Source organism: Geotrypetes seraphini, chromosome 10 (genome assembly GCF_902459505.1).
Source record: "Geotrypetes seraphini chromosome 10, aGeoSer1.1, whole genome shotgun sequence".
Classification (NCBI taxonomy): domain Eukaryota; kingdom Metazoa; phylum Chordata; class Amphibia; order Gymnophiona; family Dermophiidae; genus Geotrypetes; species Geotrypetes seraphini.
This window is the reverse complement of record NC_047093.1, coordinates 30,572,900-30,596,979: the sequence shown is the minus strand read 5'-3', so window position 1 is coordinate 30,596,979 and position 24,080 is coordinate 30,572,900. Positions and strand designations below refer to the sequence as shown.

The window sequence follows — 24,080 nt, the reverse complement described above, 5'->3', positions numbered from 1 at the left end:
AGTCTCCTCTTCTCGAGGGTGAATAATCCTAGTTTTCTGAGGCGATCTTTGTAGCTCAAGTTCTCCATACCTTTCACAAGCTTCGTCGCTCACCTCTGCACCCTCTCCAGTAGTATTATATCCTTCTTTAGGTAGGGAGACCAATGTTGGACACAATATTCCAAGTGTGGTCTTACCATCGCTCTGTAAAGCGGCATTATGACATCCTCAGATCTACTCGTGATACCCTTCTTTATCATGCTCAACATCCTGTTTGCTTTTTTTGCCGCCGCTGTGCATTGAGCTGACGGCTTCAGGGTCCTGTCTATCATTACCCCCAGGTCCTCTGCTTTCTGTGTAAAATTGTTACTCACATGGTTCAGGGAAGGGCTAATATTACTTGGATTCTAGAGATCTACAAATACTAGGGTTACCAGACGTCTGGATTTCTCTGGACATATGCTCCTTTTCGAGGACATGTCTGGGGGGTCCAGACTGCTTTTCAAAACCTGGCATTTTGTCGGAGTTTTGAAAAGCTTCCTTTCAAAATCGCATCAGGAAGGAGCATGCGCGGATGCCGTCTGGGAGCGGGATGGAGCATGGCGTGACACAGGCAGAATGGGGCGGGCCTGTAGGTGTGGCCATGGGTCCTTCAGGAAAATCTGGTAACCCTAACAAATACCACAATGCACCTGGATGTGAACATACCTCTCAAGTGAAAGTGATCAGTGTTCACATACTTATATTTATTGTGCGTTAATTCAGACAAGGAATGGCGATAGGGTTACCATATGGCTCCAGAAAAAGGAGGACGGATTGAGACATCCGGGTTTTACTTCTACTCAAAGCAATGGAAGTAAGGAGGACGGATAGAGACATCTGGGCTTTACTTCCATTGAAACCAATGGAAGTAAAACCTGGATGTCTTAATCTGTCCTTTTCTGGAGTCATATGGTAATCCTAAATAGTGAGAGACTCCACAGTCATCAACATAAACTTTTTTTAATAACAGATTATGGGCTTTTCTTCCAACAAATTGTCCAAACCTTTCTTAAAACCAGATACGCTATCTGCTCTTACCACAACATCTGGCAATGCCAGTGAAAAAAAATTTCCTCCTATTGGTTTTAAAAGTATTTCCCTGTCACTTCATCAAGTGTTCCCTAGTCTTTGTCATTTTTGACGGAGTGAAAAATCGATCTACTTGTACCCATTCTACTGCACTCAGGATTTTGTAGATGTTAATCATATCTCCCTTTGGCCCTCTCTTTTCCAAGTTGAAGAGCCCTAACCTGTTTAGTCTTTCCTCATACGAGAGGAGTTCCATCCCCTTTATCATCTTGGTCGCTTAGTAGCCCTGAATGTTCAGAAAGGGAGACATAAAAGTGGTGAGTGCAAGCTGTAGAAATCTCCTAAAAGTTGCAGCATTTGCCTTACACTGCCTCAAGGAAGGGAAGATAAAGTGTGACACTACATTTCAACATTGCTGTCTCCAAAGAAATTTGAAGAGAGTTTTAAATCAGCAAGAAAATGATGGGATTTTTTTTTTAAAGAATTTACTCACCCTGAATAAGATGTGAACTCAGTTGGGCTAGTGACTAGTTGACATAAACTGAAACCTTATACAGCAATGGACAATTTCACTGTCAGTCTTTTGCCTAGAGCAGTGTTTTAAAAGTCCACTTAAAGTGGTGTTACCAGAATTTGCATCTGGTAAAGGAGGACACATGGCCCCCACCCCGTTCTGCCTCCCAACCACATCCCACAAATCTCGTCTCCTTGGGCTGGGTCTGGAATATGTCTGCGCAAGCGCAAATGCACGTCAGACTTGGCCTTGATTTTACCAGCTTTTCAAAACCTGGCTAAAGTGCCGGTTTTTGAAAAGCCATTCGGACGCCTGGACAGTCCTCTGAAAAGAGGACATAATCCAGATGTCTAGCAACCCTAACTTAATGTGTAATAATAATCAAAAGTCATCTTTTCAAAATGACTAGTATGCCAACAACCCAAATTACCCTTTTCTAGATACAGTAAAAGTTTGTTCAATGTTGGGGGAACTTAAGTACCCACAAAGCTGGAAATAATTATCTAAGTAAAATTATTCTCTAGATCAGGGGTATCCAACCTTTTGGCTTCCCTGGGCCGCACTGGCCGAAAAAAATGTTTCTGGGGCTGCACAAACGTGCAAACGCTGCAGCAAGACAGAGGAGGGAGCTGGCAAGACGGTAAACACCCGGGGGCAGCAGAGGAAAACACTGCATCGCCCTTGACCGGGGCCGCAGAAAATACTTCACAGAGCCGCATGCGGCCCTCGGGCCACAGGTTGAATACCCCTGCTCTAGATGTTTGTACTTAAGACTTGTGTCTTTCTTTATGTGTCATTATGATTTGAGCCTTAAAAAGTTAAAATCCACATTTTAAACCTTTTCAAGTTGAAAACTAATGTTGTGTGTATGGGAGGGGGTGGGGGAAGGTGCAAGGCTGGGATTACCTAAAACTTGCACCAGCACTACACCCAAGGCAGCTAGTCTAACATAATCCAGGTTAGTTATTATCGGCCACTGTGAATTTCAAGAGCCCTGGAGTGTCTTTCTCATAGGTCCTGGAATAAAAATATTCTTTCCACTGGCTTTAATTCCAGCCTCCAATTCTTTGCCTGAAGGCTACTGTGAAGGAAGCAAAAGGAATTCTGGGTAAAGACGTCAGCGGTGAGTGGACATCATTTTTGATTCTGTATTGGAAACAAGGGTTCTTGAGCCCAGCTGACCAGTTCCTTTCCTTTTGCTGCCGGCAGGTTACAGCGACCCCTATTGTCTGCTAGGCCTAGAGTTCAAGGTGGAGGAACAGTCCCAGGACAGCGGCCTCCAGCAGGACAGACGGCGGCAGAAAGCTGTGGTTAGAAACACAATCCCAGAAGACCAGACCCATCGGACCCACATAAAGGCCCAAACACTCAATCCAGTCTGGAATGAAACTTTCATACTGTATGTGTACAGGACAGACTTCTCTTCCTCTTCTCTCTAGTTTTTTTTTCCCCCTTCTCCTTTCCCAACACCACTTTTCTCCATTGTCAGTACACAATGCCCTTTTGTATCCTCTCTTTTCCCCTCTCTCCTCGGCTAATTGCTTTAATCCCACTCCCATAAATACATAAGCATTGCCATACTGGGACAGATCGAAGCCCAAGTAATAAGCAGTGGATTTTTCCAAGTCCATCTTAATAACCCTTCGTCTGGAGGCCTCCAAGCATGCATAGATGGGACACGATGACATTACATGCATGCGCACATGTGTGTGACATTGCTTCACATCTGCATATGCTCGGAGGCCCTCCTGACGTGACCCGGACTCGGGGTAGAAGAGACGAGGTTTGTGTGGGGGTGGGGCTGGGGTGGAACAGAGTTGGGCCATGTGTCCTCATTTTTTCATTAAGAAAATCTGGTATCCCTATGGGTTAAAGCAGTGGTTCCCAAACCTGTCTTGGGGGACCCCCAGCCAGTCAGGTTTTCAAGATATCCCTAATGAATATGCATGAGAGAGATTTGCATATAATGGAAGTGACAGGTATGCAAATCTCTCTCATGCATATTCATTAGGGATATCTTGAAAACCTGACTGGCTGGAGGTCCCCCAGGACAGGTTTGGGAACCACTGGGTTAAAGCATGGATCTCAAAGTCCCTCCTTGAGGGCCGCAATCCAGTCGGGTTTTCAGGATTTCCCCAATGAATATGCATTGAAAGCAGTGCATGCACATAGATCTCATGCATATTCATTGGGGAAATCCTGAAAACCCGACTAGATTGCGGCCCTCAAGAAGGGACTTTGAGACCCCTGGGTTAAAGGTACCTCTGGGTTAAAGATGAGAAGAAAACATTGGTTCATTGATATTCTTGGATTACCATCATAGGCATTTTGGTTGATGTTGCAGGAAACCCTTACAAAAGACAGCATATGCTTTTTTCATGGTTTGTTTCTAGGGAAGTTGAAGATCTTGCCAACGCCAGGTTTCACATGGACATGTGGTAAGTAAAATCTAGTTAAGAAAAAAAAAAATAATAATATCCCAAATCTTAATGGGAAAGGCCAGGAAGTGGTTCGAATTTTCCTTCCTTGCCTTTTCCAGATCTGAGTTCAAAGTTAGTTACACTCGTACAGGTACCGTAGACTTAGCTAATCTAATCTAATCTAAGACTTACATTTATATACTGTATCATCTCCTGAAGTAGGAGCTCCACTCGGTTTACATAAGAATCCCTGTCCAGGAAGCTTTAATCTAAGGTAGATGATGGAATGATTTGCCCGAGGTCAGAGAAAGCATCGGTGGGAGAAGCAGGATTTGAACCTTGGCTTCCCTGGTCCTCAGATTGATTCTCTAACCACTAGGCTGCTCTTCTAATTGTTATAGAGCGGCCTGTCTTGGGCATCTGGAAGGGTGGAAATTAAAGTAAAATCAAAACATGGGACTGATGTGGTCTAGTGATGGATGCAGTTTTATCATCTGTTCTGAGGTTGCCAAACTGAAAAATATTTTCCTCTTCCCACTATCTTCAGGAGCAGTGGCATAGCCAAAGAGTTTCCCTTCTAGAGCCTAGCCTAGAGAATGACACAAGGACAAATTTTTCCCTGTCCCCGTGAGAACTCATTTTCCTGTTCCATCCTGGTGAGTTTTTTTTTCCTGTCCCTGCCACATTCCTGCAAGCTCCGTCCTCATCTGCAAACACTTTAAAATCATAAGTAGCAACATTCTAGAGCTCAGACTGTGATGTCATAAGGCCTCATTCCACCAATGCCTAAGCTCCGTCCTCATCTGCACAAGCCTCAAACACTTTAAAATCATAAGTGTTCGAGGCTTCTGCAGTTAAGGCAGAGCTTGAGCTTACAGGAATGGGACAGGGACAGCGACAAAACTCGCGGGGATGAGACGGGGAAATTGAGTTCCTGTGGGGACGGCGAAAAATTTGTCATTCTCTAGCCTAGCCCATTCTGCCTGAGCAGCAAGGTTGGCAGGGAGCTCTAGCAGCTGAAGCTGGCACTTCCACGGATGCTCAGTTTGTGTGTTTGAACTGAGCATGCACAAAACTGCTGGCATCGGAGGCTGGAGCAGCCTACCTGCTTCCCCACTTAACAGACAGCAAGGGTAGGGCAGGGCTTCAATGGGTGGCGGTGAAGCTTTAGCTGGGCGGGGCTTGAGCATCCCCACCAACAAAGGTATGATAGAGAGGGGGGCACAGCAACAGCAGCTATGGCAGGCATTCAGCAATAGCAGCAGTGGGGGGGGGGGGACTGAGAGGAAATGCATGATCCCTTGACCCCCCCCCACCACCACCACCACCACAAATCAACTTGTGGCTATGCAGATCACTTTATAAAGCATTTTTACCAAGTAGCGTGTTCCACGCACAGAAAATAATTCTCACAAAATTGTGTGTGGATATCGTTTGAAAAAATACACAGGATGGCAAGACTGTGCATAATATTACGTAGACTGTGTGAAAGCATTCCCAGGGGGTGGCATTTGAGCAGAGTTGTGAGGTGAATGCATATTTTGTAAAGTAAGAAAGTGCATGCATTCTGTGCAAAAAAAGTGACCGGCATTCGCATCTTTCTTCACATCACAGGGACTCGGACGACACAGAATCAGTTCGGCAAAAACTTGGAGAAATAACAGACCTCCACAGCCTGAAAAGGTCAGTTACTAGGCAGGTTTCAAGTTTTCAAGTTTATTTGAAATTTGATGAATCGCTTATACATAAAATACTAAGCGATGTACATTAAAATCCAAATTTGAATATACAATAAAATACAAAATAATGATAGCAAATAAAATACTAAGCGAATTACTATAAAATCCAAATTTGAACATACGTTAAGATACAAGGTAATAATAATAATGAACACAGAGATAATGAACAGAGTGTGGGGGTAAAACTACCAAAAGGTGGTATACAAGTCCCAATCCCTAGGTCCCCTCACTCAATTCCATACGATTAACAAAATATCTCCCTCTTTTACGAACGCATAGCGTGGTTTTCAGCTCCAGCAGGGGCGGTAATTGCTCCAACGCTCTTAGAATTCCTATGAGCGTCGGAGCAGTTACTGCCGCTGCTGGCGCTAAAACCCGTGCTAAGCGTTCGTAAAAGATGGGGTATATTTCTTAACTTAAATCAACAAATATGAATATGTTTTATTGAAGTTTTGAAAACACATCGTAATCTTCCACACAAAAATAATTGTACCCCAATGTAGGAGTTTGCCTTGCTTTTTTGGTGAGGGGGGTTGTAGAGCCTCCCAGTGGATTTTGGTGGGGGAGGGGGAGAGTAGTATCTCCAGACAGATTTGGTTGGGGAGGAGTTTGAGATAGTTACCAGATTTTCCCGAAGGAAAATCTGGACCCCCATGGCCACGCCCCCAGGCCCACCCCATTCTGCCCCCATCCCCAGATGGCATCTACACTTGCGCGGATGCAATGATGTCACGCGTGATGCATGTGCAACGCAATGATGTCATGCGCGCTGCGCCCGCGCATATGCGGATGCCCTTTCCCGCCACAATTTTACGGGAACCTTTTCAAATCCCAGACAAAGTGCCGGGTTTTGAAAGCCATTTGGACCACAGGACATGTCCTTGAAAATGAGGACATGTCCGGGGAAATCCGGACTTCTGGTAACCCTAGTTTGAGACTCCCAGTAGATTTGTTACCTTAAAAATTCTATGTCATCGCTTATTCTATTCCTTTAAATTTTGAATGTAATTCTTGTTTTAGTTTGGATGTAATCCGCCGTGAACCGCAAGGTAATGGCGGAATAGAAATCATTAATGTAATGTAATGTAATTTGTTTTGCACATGATATGACAGGGCAAGCTGGGAACATACATTGTTCTCAACTGTCAGGACTCAGGACAGACTGCATTGCTCTCTTTGTACAGACCGTAATACATAGGGCAGGGGTGTCCAATGTCGGTCCTCGAGGGCCGCAATCCAGTCGGGTTTTCAGGATTTCCCCAATGAATATGCATGAGATCTATTTGCATGCACTTGCTTTCAATGCATATTCATTGGGGAAATCCTGAAAACCCGACTGGATTGCGGCCCTCGAGGACCGACATTGGACACCCCTGACATAGGGTTACCAGATATCCAGGAAAACCCAGACATGCCCTATTTTTAGAGGACTGTCCTGGACGGACTTTTCAAAACTCAGTAGTTTGTCCGGGTTTTGGAAAGCCCCGATGAGCTCCGGCCGTATCTTTAGGGCATCTGAGCATGTGCGGATGATATCACGCACATCCGCGCATGCTCCAGATCCTCCAGACGCGGCTGGAACTTGTCAGGGATAATGAGGAGGCTGGTGGGGGTGGGGCTGGAGGCTGGACTGGGAGGGGGCTGGGGTGGAGCCAAAGGCGGAACCAAGGAGGTTCAGAGGCGGAACAGGGCGGGCCATGTGACCGGATGTTTGCAGCCCCAAAAAATGGCAACCCTAGCAATACATATTCTTTAAGACTCCCACCATTGCAGCTGCTGTAGGTGCACCTATTGTGATCTGATTTCCTGCATCCATGGCTAGAGGTTGTTGGTAGTTATTTTATATGGTACGTATGTGTTAATCTAATATTTTTGTTTGGTTTTCTCTGTTACTGTCCACTTTAAAAAGGATTTTTAAAGATGCAAGGAAAGACAAAGGACAAGATGATTTCCTGGGTAACATTGTTGTCCGAGTGCAGGTGAGTGCGATGATGAAATGGAGCCGGTGTGTTAAAGGCCAACTGAAACGGATTCAGATGAAACCGAAACTGCTGCCGAAACTAACCCAAAATTTTTTTGGGGGGGGGACAAACCCGAAACTATAACCAAAATTTATTGCCTGGTTTCAGCTGAAACAGAAAACAGTTTGGCTATGTAAATGTGAACCAATGAGATCCGCTATGTAAATGTGAACCAATGAGATCCGCTATGTAAATGTGAACCAATGAGATCCGCTATGTAAATGTGAACCAATGAGATCCACTGGGGATTGTCAGCTCGCAGGTGGCAGCCCTCTGCTAAACCCAAAGGAAAGTATCCTCCAGTTCTGGAAAATACAAGCACAGGCTGATAACTGGGAGAGACATTTTAATAAAGACTTCTCAACAAGTCTTAGGCTTAGGTTCCTTTTTTTTTCCATTATATTTTTATTTTCAAATTTTACATAAAGTGTACATAATAATAAAATACAATTGATAAATGCATGGTATCACTTTTATATCTAACACAATGTATATCTAAATTTGATTTTCCCCCTCCCCCCTCCCCCCCACCCTTTTATTGCTTTAATATAATATTTTTAATTTTCAAATTTTATAAAAAGTATACAACATATTAGAATACAATTGATAAATATTCAATAACATGTTTATATCTAATACAATATGTTCTAGATAAATTTTATCCCTTTTCCCTCCCCCCACCCTTCTATTACTTTTTATTCATATGTTGCATTTTGTATCATATATTATAAAATATTATGTATAAATTATTTTCCTTACCCCCCCTATATGTGTGTCATAAAAAAAAAGATCTCTAAAAGAAGAAAAGAAGAAAATATTCTATTATTTATTCATTACAGTATTTTGTCAATGGCCCCCATATTTTTATAAATTTTGTATATGTCCCCCTTTGTATTGCTATTGTTCTTTCCATTTTAAAAATATGACATATTGTGTTCCACCAAAATGTATAATTTAGGTTGTTGTAATTTTTCCAGTTGTTAGTTATATGTTGAATGGCAACCCCTGTCATAATTAGGCTTAGGTTCCAAAGTCAATGCAGATGTAGTTAATTGTCCTCCGAGACAGGAAATTTGTGGGAATATGTTTTTAAAAATCATGATTACCAGCTTTTTATGCCCAAACTGTGTCAAAATAACAAGAGAGAGAAGCATTGAGATGTTTCCCATTTTATATTTAGTTAAAGCAGTGTCCTGCAAACGTTTTATAGTCGCGGCAAACTAAACTCAGGGTTGCGCCTTCGGGGCTTACGGAAATGCGCAGAGGCCCTGCAGCTGCGGCCCTGAGCCTATCACCACCACGCCGGTAGGGGGAGGGCTGAAGGAGGAAAGGTGCAGACACAGGTGCTGACTGACTAAGGACAGGCCTCTCGCTGTGAGAGGCACATCCTGTGCGCAGTCAGCCGGTGCCTGCGCCTCTCCTCCGCACCGGCATCTCACGGCACACCCGGAATCTCGTCGCAGCACACAGTTTGCGATACACTGAGTTAAAGGCCAAGCATGATAAAGATTCTTCCTAAAAAAGGATAAAAGAGTCCAGACAGTGGTCTATTCCAGTGTTTTTACACCTATGGACCGGCAGAAATAAAAGAATTATTCTGTGGACCGGCGGTTGAAGAACACGAGGCTAAGTCGTGGGCCAGACCCCGCCCATCTCCACCCCAGACCCCGCCCCCATAATAGTACTAATTGCACCTTGCACGTCCCGTGCCTCATCTGGAAGCCTTCCCTCTGACGTTGCAACGTGAGAGAGAAGGCTTCCGGTTCAGGCGCAGGATGCCCGTAGGAGCCACTGCCCGTGGCTTTCTGCACTGAATCAATGAGGAAGAGGGAGCTGGCTCAAAGATAACGCCGCCTTGATCGCACCATGGACTGGCAGTTGAAGAACACTGTTTTGGGCCTGATGCACATGCTGGCCCTGTGAACCGGCAGGAAATTTCTGTGGACCGGCACTGGTCCATGGACTGGTGGTTGAAGAACACTGGTCTACCCTGTGGATTTTATACATGCCTGATGCACAATCCAGAGTAAATTTGTTACTCATTCTCTCTCTTCCTTCCACACTCAGTCCTTTCTTTCTGTTTTGCCATTCCCCAGTCTTGTCTCTTTTTTCCAATCCTGAATTTGGTTGACACTTTGGTTCCCAGCAGCATGAGGCAATCCACAGAATTCTTCAGTTTATCACAGTCCTTCTAGAGCAGGGGTAGGGAACTCCGGTCCTCAAGAGCCGTATTCCAGTCGGGTTTTCAGGATTTCCCCAATAAATATGCATGCGATCTATTTGCATGCACTCCTTTCAATGCATATTCATTGGGGAAATCCTGAAAACCCGACTGGAATATGGCTCTCAAGGACCGGAGTTCCCTACCCCTGTTCTAGAGAATACGCAACCCGTCTTTATTAGTGGGTGGGGGGAGAAGTTCCCCTAGAACATTCCTTTATCTTTTACTCCAGTGTATCACAAACTGTATGCATCTTGAGATTCTAGATGTGCCACAAGACGCTGGGGTGGAGAAGAGGTGCCGACAGACTGCCTATAGGAAGTACCCTTTTGCAGCGAGAAGCACATCCTGCAGGTAGTCAAGCAATTAGCTGGCGCCAGCACTTTTCCTTCTCTCCGTGCCTTTTCCCTTCCAGCACCCCCCACTGGCGGGTCAGGGCCCCGTCTGGAGAGCCTTTGCGTATGCACCCGACATCAGTGTCATCGTACCGACATCTGCGCACTTCCAGATGCCTCCAGCCGCGGCCACCACGTTTAGTGTGCCGCTGCTTCTCAAAGTTTGCAAGACACCGCTTTACTCTTTTAAGGTAGATAAGATCTTGCGCTGCTGGTGCTGCCAAACGTCCCTCGACCCCGCCTTTCACTCCATCTGTGAAATGTGATTAATTCTGGCTCGTTTTTGTTTTCTGTTCCTGGAAGAATTTACGCTGTAAGGAGGATGAGTGGTATAGTCTAGAGCCTCAGACAGAGACGTACCCAGACCGAGGGCAGTGCCACCTGCAGTTCTTATTGATGCATAAGAAGGTAGGAAGAGCTCTGCCAGCCAGATTCATTGCGACTGTGTTTTTCATGGAAATATGGAAAGTTTGTAAGCTGCCTCTATGTACAATCCCAAAAAACAAAAGCATGGGGAAAATCACCTGCACTGGGCGGCAGCTACAGTTCCAACAGTCTTCCTGCACAGACTTGACGGCCATATTGTTTGTTTGTATATATTCCGCTTTAATCAAGGCGGAGCACAAAGCAACATACACAATAAAATTACATACAAACAGCTTAAAAAATAGAAAAAATTTCACAACACATAACCAAACCATCAAATCCTGCCAGAACTGAGTTGTTATATATTCTTTTCCACGCTAAACACCAATGAAACCAACCACAGCATGAATCTAGAAGACAAATATAGACTCAGTCGTTTCAATAGTTTTTTGAAATCCCCCCTTGCCTGTAGGGGCAGCACCGGAAAAAAAAACCCGGTCCTGACTGTCTGCAATCTAATCTCTCTCCTTGCTGGTATCATCAGGTCACGGCAGTGGTCTCAAACTCAAACCCTTTGCAGGGCCACATTGTGGATTTGTAGGTATTTGGAGGGCCTCAGAAAAAATAGTTCATGTGTTATTAAAGAATTGACAATTTTGCATGAGGTAAAACTCTTCATTGTTTATAAATCTTTCCTTTTGGCTAAGTCTTAATAATAATTTTGTAATTTATAGCTAAAGAGACAAATGATCAAGAAACTATTTTATTTTACTTTTGTGATTATGATAAACATACCGAGGGCCTCAAAATAGTACCTGACGGGCCGCATGTGTTGAGGTGTGTTGAGGTGCGTAACTGTGGTAGAGAACTATATGAGGTCACACACTGCACCAGATATCCAGGAAGCACGGCCCTGTACGCCCAGATAGGTCAAAAGTAAAAGCTTATATCTGATCTGAAACTCAATACAGTGGTGCCTCACACAACGAACTTAATTGGTTCCAGGAGCAAGTTTGTTATGCGAAACGTTCGTTATGTGAAACGCGTTTTCCCATAAGAATACATGTAAAAAAAAATAATTCGTTCTGCAGCATAAAATATGCTAAGATGACATAAAAAAAGATAAATTTTTGGTTATTATTTTTATTTAGATACATCTAAAAACATAATTGTTTTTTAAAACAACACACATTTTTTAAATTTAAAGACAGACTAAGTAGAGTCTAATTTTACAGTGAGAGAGGGCAGAGTCTCAGCGGCAAAAACTGGGACTTAACTGTTCATTTTTTTTTTTTTTCTACCGTGTTTCCCCGATGATAAGGCAGGGCCATCAAATAAGACAGCCCCCCCTTTTTAGAAAAAAATGTAAAATAAGGCACCCCCCCGCAAATAAGCCACCCACCGATACCTGCACTTACCCGAATCGGGTGGTATGGTGGGTGACTCCGTGTGGTCCCTGGCACCCCCGACACGATCGGGGCAAGAGGGAGCTCAAGCCCTCTTGCCCCCCCGACTCCCCGACACGATCGGGGCAAGAGGGAGCCCAAGCCCTCTTGCCCCCCGACTCCCCGACACGATCGGGGCAAGAGGGAGCCCAAGCCCTCTTGCCCCCCCGACTCCCCGACACGATCGGGGCAAGAGGGAGCCCAAGCCCTCTTGCCCCCCCCGACTCCCCGACACGATCGGGGCAAGAGGGAGCCCAAGCCCTCTTGCCCCCCGACTCCCCGACACGATCGGGGCAAGAGGGAGCCCAAGCCCTCTTGCCCCCCCGACTCCCCGACACGATCGTGTCGGGGAGTCGGGGGGGCAAGAGGGCTTGAGCTCCCTCTTGCCCCGATCGTGTCGGGGAGTCGGGGGGGCAAGAGGGCTTGGGCTCCCTCTTGCCCCGATCGTGTCGGGGAGTCGGGGGGGGGCAAGAGGGAGCCAGGCGGAGAGAGGGCAGTTAAGCGCAGTGCCTGCGCGGAAGGATGCAGCTCGGGCGACTTCGTTGTGTGAAACGAAGTTCGTTGTACGAATCAAGACATAAAGTTCGTTGTGCGCAGCGTTCGCTGTGCGAGGCGTCCGTTATGCGAGGCACCACTGTATTGGTCTCTCTCCCATCACTTACTATGTGAAATTTTGGAAGCTACTTAAAACCTTGTCATTTAAACAATTTTATAATTTACGATTTATGTTTGTTTTTATTTATTTGTTTATTGGGAGAATTGTATTTTATTATGGGAGGTTTTTTATTGTAAATTATATTGCGTACACTGATTGATATGATGGTGTCGATTGTAATTCACCTTGTACTAGTTTACCTGGTATGCAGAAAATATGTCAAAAATATAAAAAGGGAAATTATTTTCTCATCCCAAATCATACAGTACTTCAAACAGTGGGAAAATGTTTGTTTTGTTTACTTGCTATGAAAACAGGCATGGCTATCTCAGAACTTAAATATGTCATGTTAAACCTGAATTAATTAAATTGACCAGTATGTACTGAAAGCACTGCATATGTCTGGACCTGTAGCTCTGGACACATCTTTAGGGCATTTGAGCAAGCGTGGATGACATCACACACATCCGTCACACACATGCTTCAGGCCCTCCGGACGCGGCTGGAGCTTGTCAGGGAGGAAGAGAGGAGGTTTGTGGGGGTGGGACTGGAGGATGAACTGGGAGGGGCTGGAGCGGAATGGGATGGAACTGAAGGTGAAACAGGGCGGGGTCAGAGGCAGAACAGGGCGGGGTCAAAGGCGGGACAGGGTGGGGCCATGTGTCCAGATTTTTGCAGCCTGAAAAATGGTAACCCTAGCTTCCCTTCCGCTCTGACTCCTCATCACCTCTTTTATTTCCTCTCAATGTTTCAGCGAGTCACAGTACTGAGCAAGAAGCCGAGTTACACCATCCATCGCCAACTACTACAGCAGTTTGTCCACCATGAGATCACCCAACATCAGGTACAGCTGCTTATTCACCTTAGCATCTGGGACACTGAACAAAGAACTTGTACGATCACAGGGCAGGGTTTACTCCAAGATATGCAGTTTTTAGGATCTCTGTAACTACTAGTTTCCGTGGTAAACAAGTCATCGGGTGTTTATTGGCCAGTATAGCTATATTCAAACCATTGGCCTGAGTAAAAACAGAGAGGGGTGCAGAGCAGATAGACAGGAGCATTTATTTGCAAGGATTGGTAGCTGCTATCGTGACACCAGAGAAGGGCAACAAAAATGATAAAAGGAATAGGTTAACTTCCCTATGAGGAAAGGCTAAAGTGGCTAGGTCTCTTCAGTTTGGAGAAGAGAGTGAAACGGCTCGGGGAGGGAGGGGATATGATAGAGGTCTATAAAATAATGGGTGGAGTGGAAAGAGTAGATGTGAATCACCTGTTCACTCTTTCCAAAAATACTAGGACTGGGGGGGTCCTGCAATGAAGCTATTAAGTAGTAGATTTCGTTGAAACAATTTTATTGAACAATCCAAAAAAACAGGACCATGAGTACAGTAGAAAATACAACAGGTGTTCAGGAACTATACAGTAATTATCCCCCGGTCCCAATAACCCACACCCACCCCTAACCTCTTATACCCTGTCCCTCACAACAAAGAAAGAACCAGAATATCCCAAAGAATAATAAGCTACCAGAAGAACCCAGCACAAAAGATAACATAAGAAAAATGCTGCAGGTACAAAGAAAGAGTAACCAGCAAGTTGGTAGCAAAGGGAGAACAAGTATCCCAGCCCACCTAGCAGAGGAGGCCTGAACAAGACCAAAGTGAAAGCGTGACATTTGGGGCCCTAGACTCTGATGAGCCCCAAGAAACAATGTCTATGACCTCGCCCCCAAAGTCCCCCACCTCCCCCCCCCCAAAAAAAAGAAAACCCACAGCAAACAAAGACACAAACCAAAGTAAACAAAACAGACAAAAATAAATAACAAGAACAAAAAATTTATATTAAGTAGTAGATTTAAAACAAACCGGAGAAAATATTTCTTCACACAACCCTTTTATTAAAACTCTGGAATTCATTTGTTAGAGAATGATGTGAAATCAGTTAGCTTAGTGGGATTTAAAAAAGGTTTGGATAATTTCCTAATAGAGAAGTCCATAGGCCATTATTGAGATGGCTTGGGGAAATCCACCGCTTATTCCTAGGATAAGCAACATAAGATCTGTTTTACTATTTGGGTTCTAGATAGGTACTTAGAACTTGGGTTGGCCAGTGTTGGAAACAGGATACTGGGCTTGATGGACCTTCAATCTGTCCCAGTATGGCAACTCCTATGTTCTTATATTACTGTAGTGTGCTCTGCTGCAGAGGGACACGAAGTGATTTTCAAGACACCAGGTCTGGACAGTTTTTAAAAAAGTAACCTGGAGATTACAAGTTATAGTGTCATGGGCCATAAAAATCGCAATAAGTTCCCAGTTGAATTAAAAGCAGAAAGTAATTTGATGATGTTCAGTAATAAATTGAAGGCTTTTCTCCCATCTATTTCCCCCCCAATTGAAGTGTTATGCTTAGATCAGGGGTGTCAAAGTCCCTCCTCGAGGGCCGCAATCCAGTCGGGTTTTCAGGATTTCCCCAATGAATATGCATGAGATCTATTTGCATGCACTGCTTTCATTGTATGCTAATAGATCTCATGCATATTCATTGGGGAAATCCTGAAAACCCAACTGGATTTTGGCCCTCGAGGAGGGACTTTGACACCCCTGATCTAAGCATAACACTTCAATGGGGGGGAAATAGATGGGAGAAAAGCCTTCAATTTATTACTGAACATCATCAAATTACTTTCTGCTTTTAATTCAACTGGGAACTTATTGCAATTTTTAGGCTTAGATGGTTGTATTTTAGGATTTATTAATGCAATTATTTTCTTTCTGTTTCTTGATTTTGTTAGGCCTATAAACCATTTTGAATGAATATATTTCAGTAAAATGGTATATGATGCATATATTTCTAGTATCATTTATTTACTTTATCTTATGATTTAAAGTGGAATGAACTGTGTTGCAATATGGGAGGGATAAAAGGGCCTTTTTGCTAATGCTTAGCACACGCTAAATACTAAGAAGCCGAGTCCTTAGGAGCATTTGGTGTGTGCCAAGCTTTAGTAAAAGGACCCCAAAGTCTTTTCTAATGGCATGTGAAGGGTTAATGGGTCTACCTTTTTCCCCCCCCTCCCCCTCCGCTTTGCTTAAGACTGGAAGCACATCCTGGGATGGGGAGCTCAGTAAGCACGCCAGTACCATCTTGTTCCTGCACGCCACGCAGAAAGACCTGTCTGATTTCCATCAAGGCATGGCGTGAGTATTGCCCACGCAGCTCAGAATGCCTTCCTTTCCCCCCAGCCAAGGCGCAGGCATCCTCCTGGCAGGAACGGCTCCAGTCAGCGCGTGAGCAGCACTAGCAGTAGAGGACATGACGTACATGGAGCAGTGTATCAGGCCCCCCTGACCTCCTTGGGCCCGAGGCACGTGTCTGCTGGGCCTACCCTTTAATTTGGCCCTGCCTCCTCCTAAATATTGCCTTTTTTATTTTTTCTCCCAGATTATAAAATGCCTTCAGAACTTCAGCTCACTTCTGCTGCTGACATAGCATGAGGTTTCACTATAATAGTACCTGGGAACGAGACACTGCCTGCCGAAACCCCTTAAACCTCCAGCAATCTGTTTGGCCACCCTCATTGTGTCTCTGCTTTCTCTTTGATACAGACAGTGGCTGGCATACAGCAAGCTGTATCAGATTGTGGAGTTCAGCAGTGGCTGCCTACTCCATCAGATTACTAGCATTGAGTACCAGTGGGTCCAGGACAGGCTGCAGGACAAACAGGTACATGAAGAAAGAATGTTGCTCAAGGCAGAGAGAATCTATGGGCTACACAAAGCCCAGGGCTGGAAAGGGAGGGGGAATATCTCTCTGGTAATAGCATACTTGACAGGGTATAGGGAATGGGGAGCAGGGAGGTCACCAGTGATGGCCTATATCTGTGTGTACAGGCTAGAGCTATATTCCTAAGAACCTTCTTTTCAGTTACCCTGAGACAGGCTTTCTTGGGAAAGGCAGTAATGCATCTTGAGAATCTATTGCTAGGGAGAGGGATATGCCTTTGACAACACATGCTGGAGAAGGAGGAATAATAGGGTTACCAGATGTCCAGGAAAACCCGGACACGAGGGTCAAGATAAGGAAATTGGGTCATTAGGGCATAGACAGGGGGTGGGTAAGCAGGGTGGGCAGACTTGATGGGCTGTAGCCCTTTTCTGCCGTCATCTTCTATGTTTCTATGTTTCTATTTTTGCTCCTGGAAGGACATTTCAAAACCTGGAATTTGTCTGGGGTTTGGAAAGCCCTGATGAGCTCCAACATCTGGAGGGCCTCTGTGCATGCGCAGATGACATAACACACATCTCCAGGCCCTCCAGACGCGGCTAGAACTTGTCCAGAAGGAGGCTTTGTGGGGGCAGGGCTTGGGGCAGAGCTGGGCAGGGCTGGAGGAAGAACAGGGCGTGGTCATGTGTCTAGGGTTTCCCAGAAAAAAAATATGGTAACCCTAGGGATATGCTACCCTTGGATGGGACCAAGTGGATGAGGGTTGGAAGAAAGGAGGCTGGAAATTCATCAAACACTTTTTCCAGGGGGTATACTGTGAAGGCAAGAGAGGTATCGATGATGTGTTTCATAATCTAGAGATGTTTGTTTCCTTGATTTGCAGAAGGAGGAGTTAGCCGAGTCCTTTGAGGCTCTATTGGATTATGGTCTCTCTCTCCTTCAGAAGTACCGGATCATCTTCCCACTCTCTGCTCCCAAATCAAAAGAGCGTCTTCAGGGCCTGCTCAGGTCAGTGGTCTGTCACACAACATGCTTCCTGCGGGGTATCCCACACCTAAGTCTGGGTTTCTTGTTAAGCACCTCAAGCATGTGCCTAGGCCGTAGCGGTCAACTTACTTTTCAAAGTTCTTGGGGGTGCTAAATCCAATGGAAGTTACACAGTCAAGGAATTTGTTAAATATTGGGGTAGACCTAGGGTTACCAGATTTTCTGTGTGGAAAATCCGAACCTCTAGACCCGCCCCCAGTCCCACCCATCTCTGCTCCAGCCCCGCCCCCCGCTGCCTGCTCTCGTCGGGCAGGACATCCGCGCATGCTCAGATGCGATGCAACGATGTCACGTGCATGCACTGAAAGTAAAGCTTTTCAAAACCTGGACAAAGTGCCGGGTTTTGAAAAGCCGTCCAGACCGCCAGATATGTCCTCAAAAGGGAGGACATGTTCGTGGAAATCCAGACATCTGGTAAACCCTGTTCTTACCTTCGGGTGGGCAGCAGAGGGACAACTACAGGTAGAAGCTGCATCAGTTGCGATCCCACCACAGGTACCAGTTGGTCCAGAGAACGGTTGCAAGCCGCTGGAGGGGGCAGGAAAGATCCCCAGCTCTGCCTGAGCTCGGGGCCATGTATGGAGGGCATCCACATGCCCTTGACATCATTGCGAACACATCCATGTCCAGATTAGAGAGTTGCGCGGGGACAGAAATCCCACCCATCCCCGCCAGGATCCTCTCCGTCCCCACCTGTCCCCACCAGGATCCTCTCCGTTCCTACCCGTCCCTGCCAGGATCCTCTCCGTCCCCGTAAGGATCCTCTCCGTCCCCACCTGTCCCCACCAGGATCCTCTCCGTTCCTACCCGTCCCTGCCAGGATCCTCTCCGTCCCCACCCATCCCTGCAAGGAATTACCTCCATCCCTGCCCGTCCCCATAAAAAGCAGCAATTACTTCTGACAGGATCATCAATTCCACAGTCTCTTTTGTGTTTGCGCTGCTGTTTTCCTTGTGAAATCTCTTTGGTGGAACCCTTTTTTTGTTTTCTGTTCAGGTAATTAACTTATAAACCCTCTCTTTTACTAAGACTGACGTGTCCATTATATTATATGGACGAACTCTGCTTCCAAAGCCTTCCATCCCCGTAGGAGTCCTGTGGGCCAGAGGGGGGTCCCCGTGGGAGTCCCGTGGGTTAGGGGGGATTCCCGCGATCCCCATTCCCGTGCAGACCTCTAGTCGAGATATGGCCCTGAGGTCAGAGCCGGGGCCTTTCCTGCTGCCTCCAGCTCTTTGCAACCAACCTCTAGTCCTCTTCCTCCCACTGCCATTAGAGATACCCATTCCGCAGGGAGGGGGAGGGAATGACAGAGGAAATGAGGTGACTCAGTTTGTGCGGGGGCAGAGCTGGGGGCAGGGCAGGTTGGAGCCGGGAGCGGAGCCATGTGTCCTCTTTTTTTTAACTTGAAAAATATGGTAACCCTGTGGCTGTATATAGAGAAGTGTGCATTCATTGCAGCTTATGAGGACAGAGCCACAGGATGTGAACATATGGAACGTAGTTGTAGATCCTGGGCAGATATTCAGACAGGTGCTTCTTGTATCCTGTGAGCAGTTCTTGGTGTTTGTTCCTTCCCTGCCAGATGGCTCCAGACCACAGAGAACAGATTAAGCCAGTCCCAAGTTTTACTTCCATTGAAAGTAGGGTCACTAGATTTCACAAAGTAAAAACCTGGACTCACGCCCCCGCCCCCCAGCCCCGCCTTGTTCCGCCCAAGCCCCATCCCATTTCACCCCAGCCCCGCCCCCGCCACAAACTTCCTCTTAAGCTTATGGCTGTGTCTGGGAGGACCTCTGAGCATGCCCAGATGCGACACAATGATGTCACACATTTGCACGTAGGCATGTGACATAATCGCATCACATCCGCGCATGCTTGGAGGTCCCTCTCAGACACAGCCCCAAGCCAGAAACCCAGACAAACTCCTTACAGGTTAGAAAGACAGTCTGGACACCCAGACAGTCCTCTAAAAAGAGGACATGTCTGGGTAAATCCGGACGTCTAATTGAAAACAACCCTATTCCTGCCATAGTAAAAACAAACTTGTACAACCAATTTGTAACCTAAGAACTCCTATTGCCCTATCTCTTTATACTCTAACCGATTTGTAACCAAGATCTCTCAAACCCTCTCTCTCTATCCTGCTTACATGTATTCTATGACTTTACATTGTGCCTATCTTCGCTGATTATCCAGCTCCTCTTATTGTAAACCGCCTCGAACTACTATGGCTTTGGCGGTATATAAGAATAAAATTATTATTATTATTATCAAGCTGCTGTTTTCTGATTTTCTTTTCCTCCTGCAGAATCCTTACCCAAATGTGTAAAATGAAAGCGTTCCGAGAACTCTGCTCTCTGACCCCTGACCTCCAGAAGAAAGTGGCTGATGCTATCCAGGTAGAGGTTTACCTACATTCCACTTTGGTAGGAAAGATTCTGTAGTATTGTGTGAGGACAGCGAGTTTCACCACAGAGAATTCTGACAGCGCATTGAAGCAGTTGTGAAGGATCCAGCAGCCACTGTGGGTGAAGATTTTGTGCCAAATGGATGCGATTGATTTCTTTGACTGGGTGGCAACAGAACTGGATCAAGGTTATGTGCTGCTCTTCACAAAAGGCTCATAAATAAGTTAAGTAACTTGACGAAGTAACCCAAGGTGGCAAACTGGATCAGAAATTGATTGACAAGAGAGAAAGGTGAGTAGTGAAACGCCTCAGGGATCCATCAATATTTTGGGTGAAGAGTTAGAAGGAAAAGTCTGCTTTTATGTGGCTGACATGAAAAATTGGAAACAAGGTAGACACTTCAGATGTGACCAGTGGAGTACCACAGGGCTTGGTCTTGGGCCCGATTCTATTCAACTTATTCATAGGTGATATGACCCAAGGGCTTAGAGGAAAAGTATCTTTGTTTGCCGACGACGCCAAACTATGCAACATAGTAGGCAAAAGCATTTTGCCTGACAGTATGACGCAGGACCTACTACTACTGGAACAGTGGTCATCGACTTGGCAGCTATGCTTTAATGCTAAAAAGTGTAAAGTAATGCATCTGGGTAAGAGAAATCCATGCAGAACTTACACACTAAATGGTGAGACCTTGGCTAGGACCACGGCGGAACGTGATTTAGGGGTGATCATTAGTGATGACATGAAGGCTGCCAATCAAGTGGAGAAGGCTTCCTCCAAGGCAAGGCAAATGATGGGTTGTATCCGTAGGGGTTTTGTCAGCAGGAGACCTGAAGTGATAATGCCACTGTACAGATCCTCATTTGGAGTATTGTGAGACCTCATTTGGAGTATTGTGTTCAATTCTGGAGACCACACTACTGGAAAGATGTGCGGCGAATTGAGTCGGTTCAGCGAATGGCACCAGGATGGTCTCGGGGCTCAGGGATCTCACGTATGAAGAAAGGCTAAATAAATTGCAGCTGTACTCACTAGAGGAACGAAGAGAGAGGGGGGGACATGATTGAGACGTTCAAATATGTTACGGGCCGTATGGAGGTGGAAGATGATATCTTCTGTCCTATAGGTCCTTCAACCACCAGAGGGCATCCGCTGAAAATCAGGGGAGGGAAATTTCGTGGTGATTCCAGGAAATAGTTCTTCACAGAGAGGGTGGTCGATCATTGGAACAGTCTACCTCTGCAGGTGATTGAGGCCAGCAGCGTGTCAGATTTTAATAGAAAATGAGACATTCACGTGGGATCTCTAAGGGAGTAAAGTCAGGGGGGTGGGTCATTAGAGTGGGCAGACTTGATGGGCTATAGCCCTTTTCTGCCGTCATATTCTATGTTTCTATGTTTCTATGATCTATAAAAAACAGAAGTGTGAATAAATACTTAGCAGTTAATTTTTTAATGTGAAGCAAAGTGAAGTAGCTTCCTGTTTGGGCGGGTCTGTCTGGCCACTAGACATAGCAGGTCAATCAATGAATAGGGACACTGACTGGCTATATTGCCTAACGGCCGACGTATATGGATGTTGACTAAATGTTACTATTCTGTCTAGTTGATCATTATAATATTCTTTTAACAAAATTATTTGTAAATTCTTCAATAGACGTAGTAGTATTTTTCTCTGAGATACACTGACATTTAATCCTATTACAATAATTATTTTGCAAGTAGTTATTAAAATGTATAAAAATTATTACACAGGCCAACAACAAAAAAAAATTTCTTGGTGCCTTGGGGTTTTTGGCATCTTCCTGGGGTTATTTGGGGCACTGATTCAGAAAATTGCATTGGATAGACCGTATCAGCTCTAGTTTCTTAGATATGGATGAATTTATTAATTTTTTTTACCACTATTTAAAAGATCTCTTCTGCAGACTCGGGATGATGTCAGAACAAGCTTTCTTTTTTGAATGGGAAATTTATGTCTTTAAATTACCCACATTTTTTTGTGTATAATGACCTTTGTTTCACAACTATTCGTCTACTTCCTTTCGTATAATGCACACTGGCATAAAAATGTAACGCTCAAATGACAAGAGCACTTTTGTTCTGTTATATTACCTAATTATGTGCAAAAAATGTAGATAATAATAATAACAACTTTATTCTTCTATACCGCTACAGTCGAATGACTTCTAGGCGGTTCACATCAAAGAAGGCTAGACAATCAGCGAATTACAAAATGCAGGAAGTGAGGGTACAACTTATTACCGGTACATAAGAAATAGATAAAAGGAAAATATGACTCTTAAGTATGTAGTATAGATCTCTTGTATGCAAGTCAAGGAATAAAGCTGAACAATCTGCAAATTTTAGAATAGAGCTGGACAATAAGGCGAATTGCAGAATGAAGTGAATTACAGAATAAAGCGGATTTCAGATAAAGCAAAATACTGAATAAAGCGAATTACAGAATAAAACTGGACAATCAGCGAATTGCAAAATGCAGAACGTGAGGGAACATCTTACATAGAAATTTGTAACATGGTTTCCTAAGCCCACATAAATTTGTATTTCAAAGGTTTCTCAACCTGATCTGTTTAAAACAGTTGCACATTGATTTAAATTCTGACGGGTTTTTCAATTTTGTCTTTTGTTACCTGGTTTGTGTTTTTGCGTTCAAGTTAGCAGATATAGTAAGAGTGTTTACGTATTTCCAACTGCAGTTTTACATTCAAAACGCTGGATTGCAAAAGGTCCACAGATTAGACAACTTATAAATGACCCGCATTTCATAGCATCGATGAATGAAATCGAATCATGTGCCTGATCTTCATTTGTTCTTGTGAAAATCTTTCTTAGCAACAAGAAGGCAAATATCTACACACAATTAGTAGAGCAGTGGTCTCCAACTCAAACCCTTTACAGGGCCACATTTTGGATTTGTAGGTACTTGGAGGGCCTCAGAAAAAAATCGTTAATGTCTTCTTAAAGAAATGACAATTTTGCATGAGGTAAAACTCTTTATAGGTTATAAATCTTTTCTTTTGGCTAAGTTTTAATAATAATATTATCATTTATAGCTAAAGAGACATATGACCAAGAAACAGTTTTATTTTACTTGTGTGATTATGATAAACATACTGAGGGCCTCAAAATAGGACCTGGCGGGCCGCATGTGGCCCCCGGGCCGCGAGTTTGAGACCACTGTAGTAGAGGATATGCTCTTTCATTTCAACATAACATGAGTGTTAAAGTCCATTATCTGCACAGTCACTTAGATTGCTTTCCAGAGAACTTTGGTGACTTAGCGAAAAGCAAGGTGAAAGATTTCACCAAGACATAAAAACAATGGAAGCCAGATACCAAACAAGATGGGATGCATACATGATGGCAGACTATTGTTGGAATCTTATGTGGGATTGTCCTGGCAGATCCCACTCTCGGTAGTCTCACAAAAGGAGCCTCTTGTGTGTTGAATGACTGGAAAGTTTTGTATCATAAACGTGTGCTTTTGGTATGAAATACGTAGATTTTCATGTTGTACGCTTTTCTTTTAATTTTTAATATGTTTCCTTCATGCTTAAAAGATATTAATTTAAACACTACACTAAGGGCTCCTTTTACTAAGCTGCGTTTGCGTTTTTAGTGCACGCAGCATTTTAGCACGCGCTAAAACCCCCGCTAGGCGGCTAGAACTAACGCCAGCTCAATGCTGGCGTTAAGGTCTAGTGCGCGCGGCAATTTAGCGCGCACTATTCAGCGCTTAGTAAAAGGAGCCCTAAAATATCCTGATTTTTTTACTGGGCGAGCAGAGTGAAGAGCAGTACATGGCACATGTTCTGTATCTCAAAAACTAGAGCTGATAGGAGAAAACTGGTGCCATTTCTGGAGTCGTCAGGTCAAATATATCCAGAAACAGGTCTAACATTTGAGGCACCAAAACGAGTGTTGGCCAGTGTTATTTTAGCCTTTCACTAAAGGACCCCAATACACATTAAACCCTAATACACATTAAAGTGTTTTGCAGTAATTTGCCAGTTTGCACACTCTAATTGCACATTATTTATTAAA

General features: G+C 44.6%; 1 protein-coding gene across 2 annotated transcripts in view; it reads left to right on the top strand.

Annotated features, from left to right (window-relative positions):
- LOC117367373 (protein unc-13 homolog D-like) overlaps positions 1-24,080 on the top strand; it is an 82,313-nt gene that overhangs the window by 33,947 nt on the left and 24,286 nt on the right. For both annotated transcript variants that reach the window (XM_033959825.1, XM_033959824.1), the window contains exons 6-16: positions 2,621-2,687; positions 2,774-2,963; positions 3,958-4,002; positions 5,599-5,667; positions 7,633-7,702; positions 10,664-10,768; positions 13,581-13,670; positions 15,926-16,029; positions 16,438-16,555; positions 17,439-17,563; positions 19,911-20,001. In XM_033959825.1, the coding sequence (XP_033815716.1) occupies positions 2,621-2,687; positions 2,774-2,963; positions 3,958-4,002; positions 5,599-5,667; positions 7,633-7,702; positions 10,664-10,768; positions 13,581-13,670; positions 15,926-16,029; positions 16,438-16,555; positions 17,439-17,563; positions 19,911-20,001 (1,074 nt within the window). The remainder of the gene's footprint in view (positions 1-2,620; positions 2,688-2,773; positions 2,964-3,957; positions 4,003-5,598; positions 5,668-7,632; positions 7,703-10,663; positions 10,769-13,580; positions 13,671-15,925; positions 16,030-16,437; positions 16,556-17,438; positions 17,564-19,910; positions 20,002-24,080) is intronic.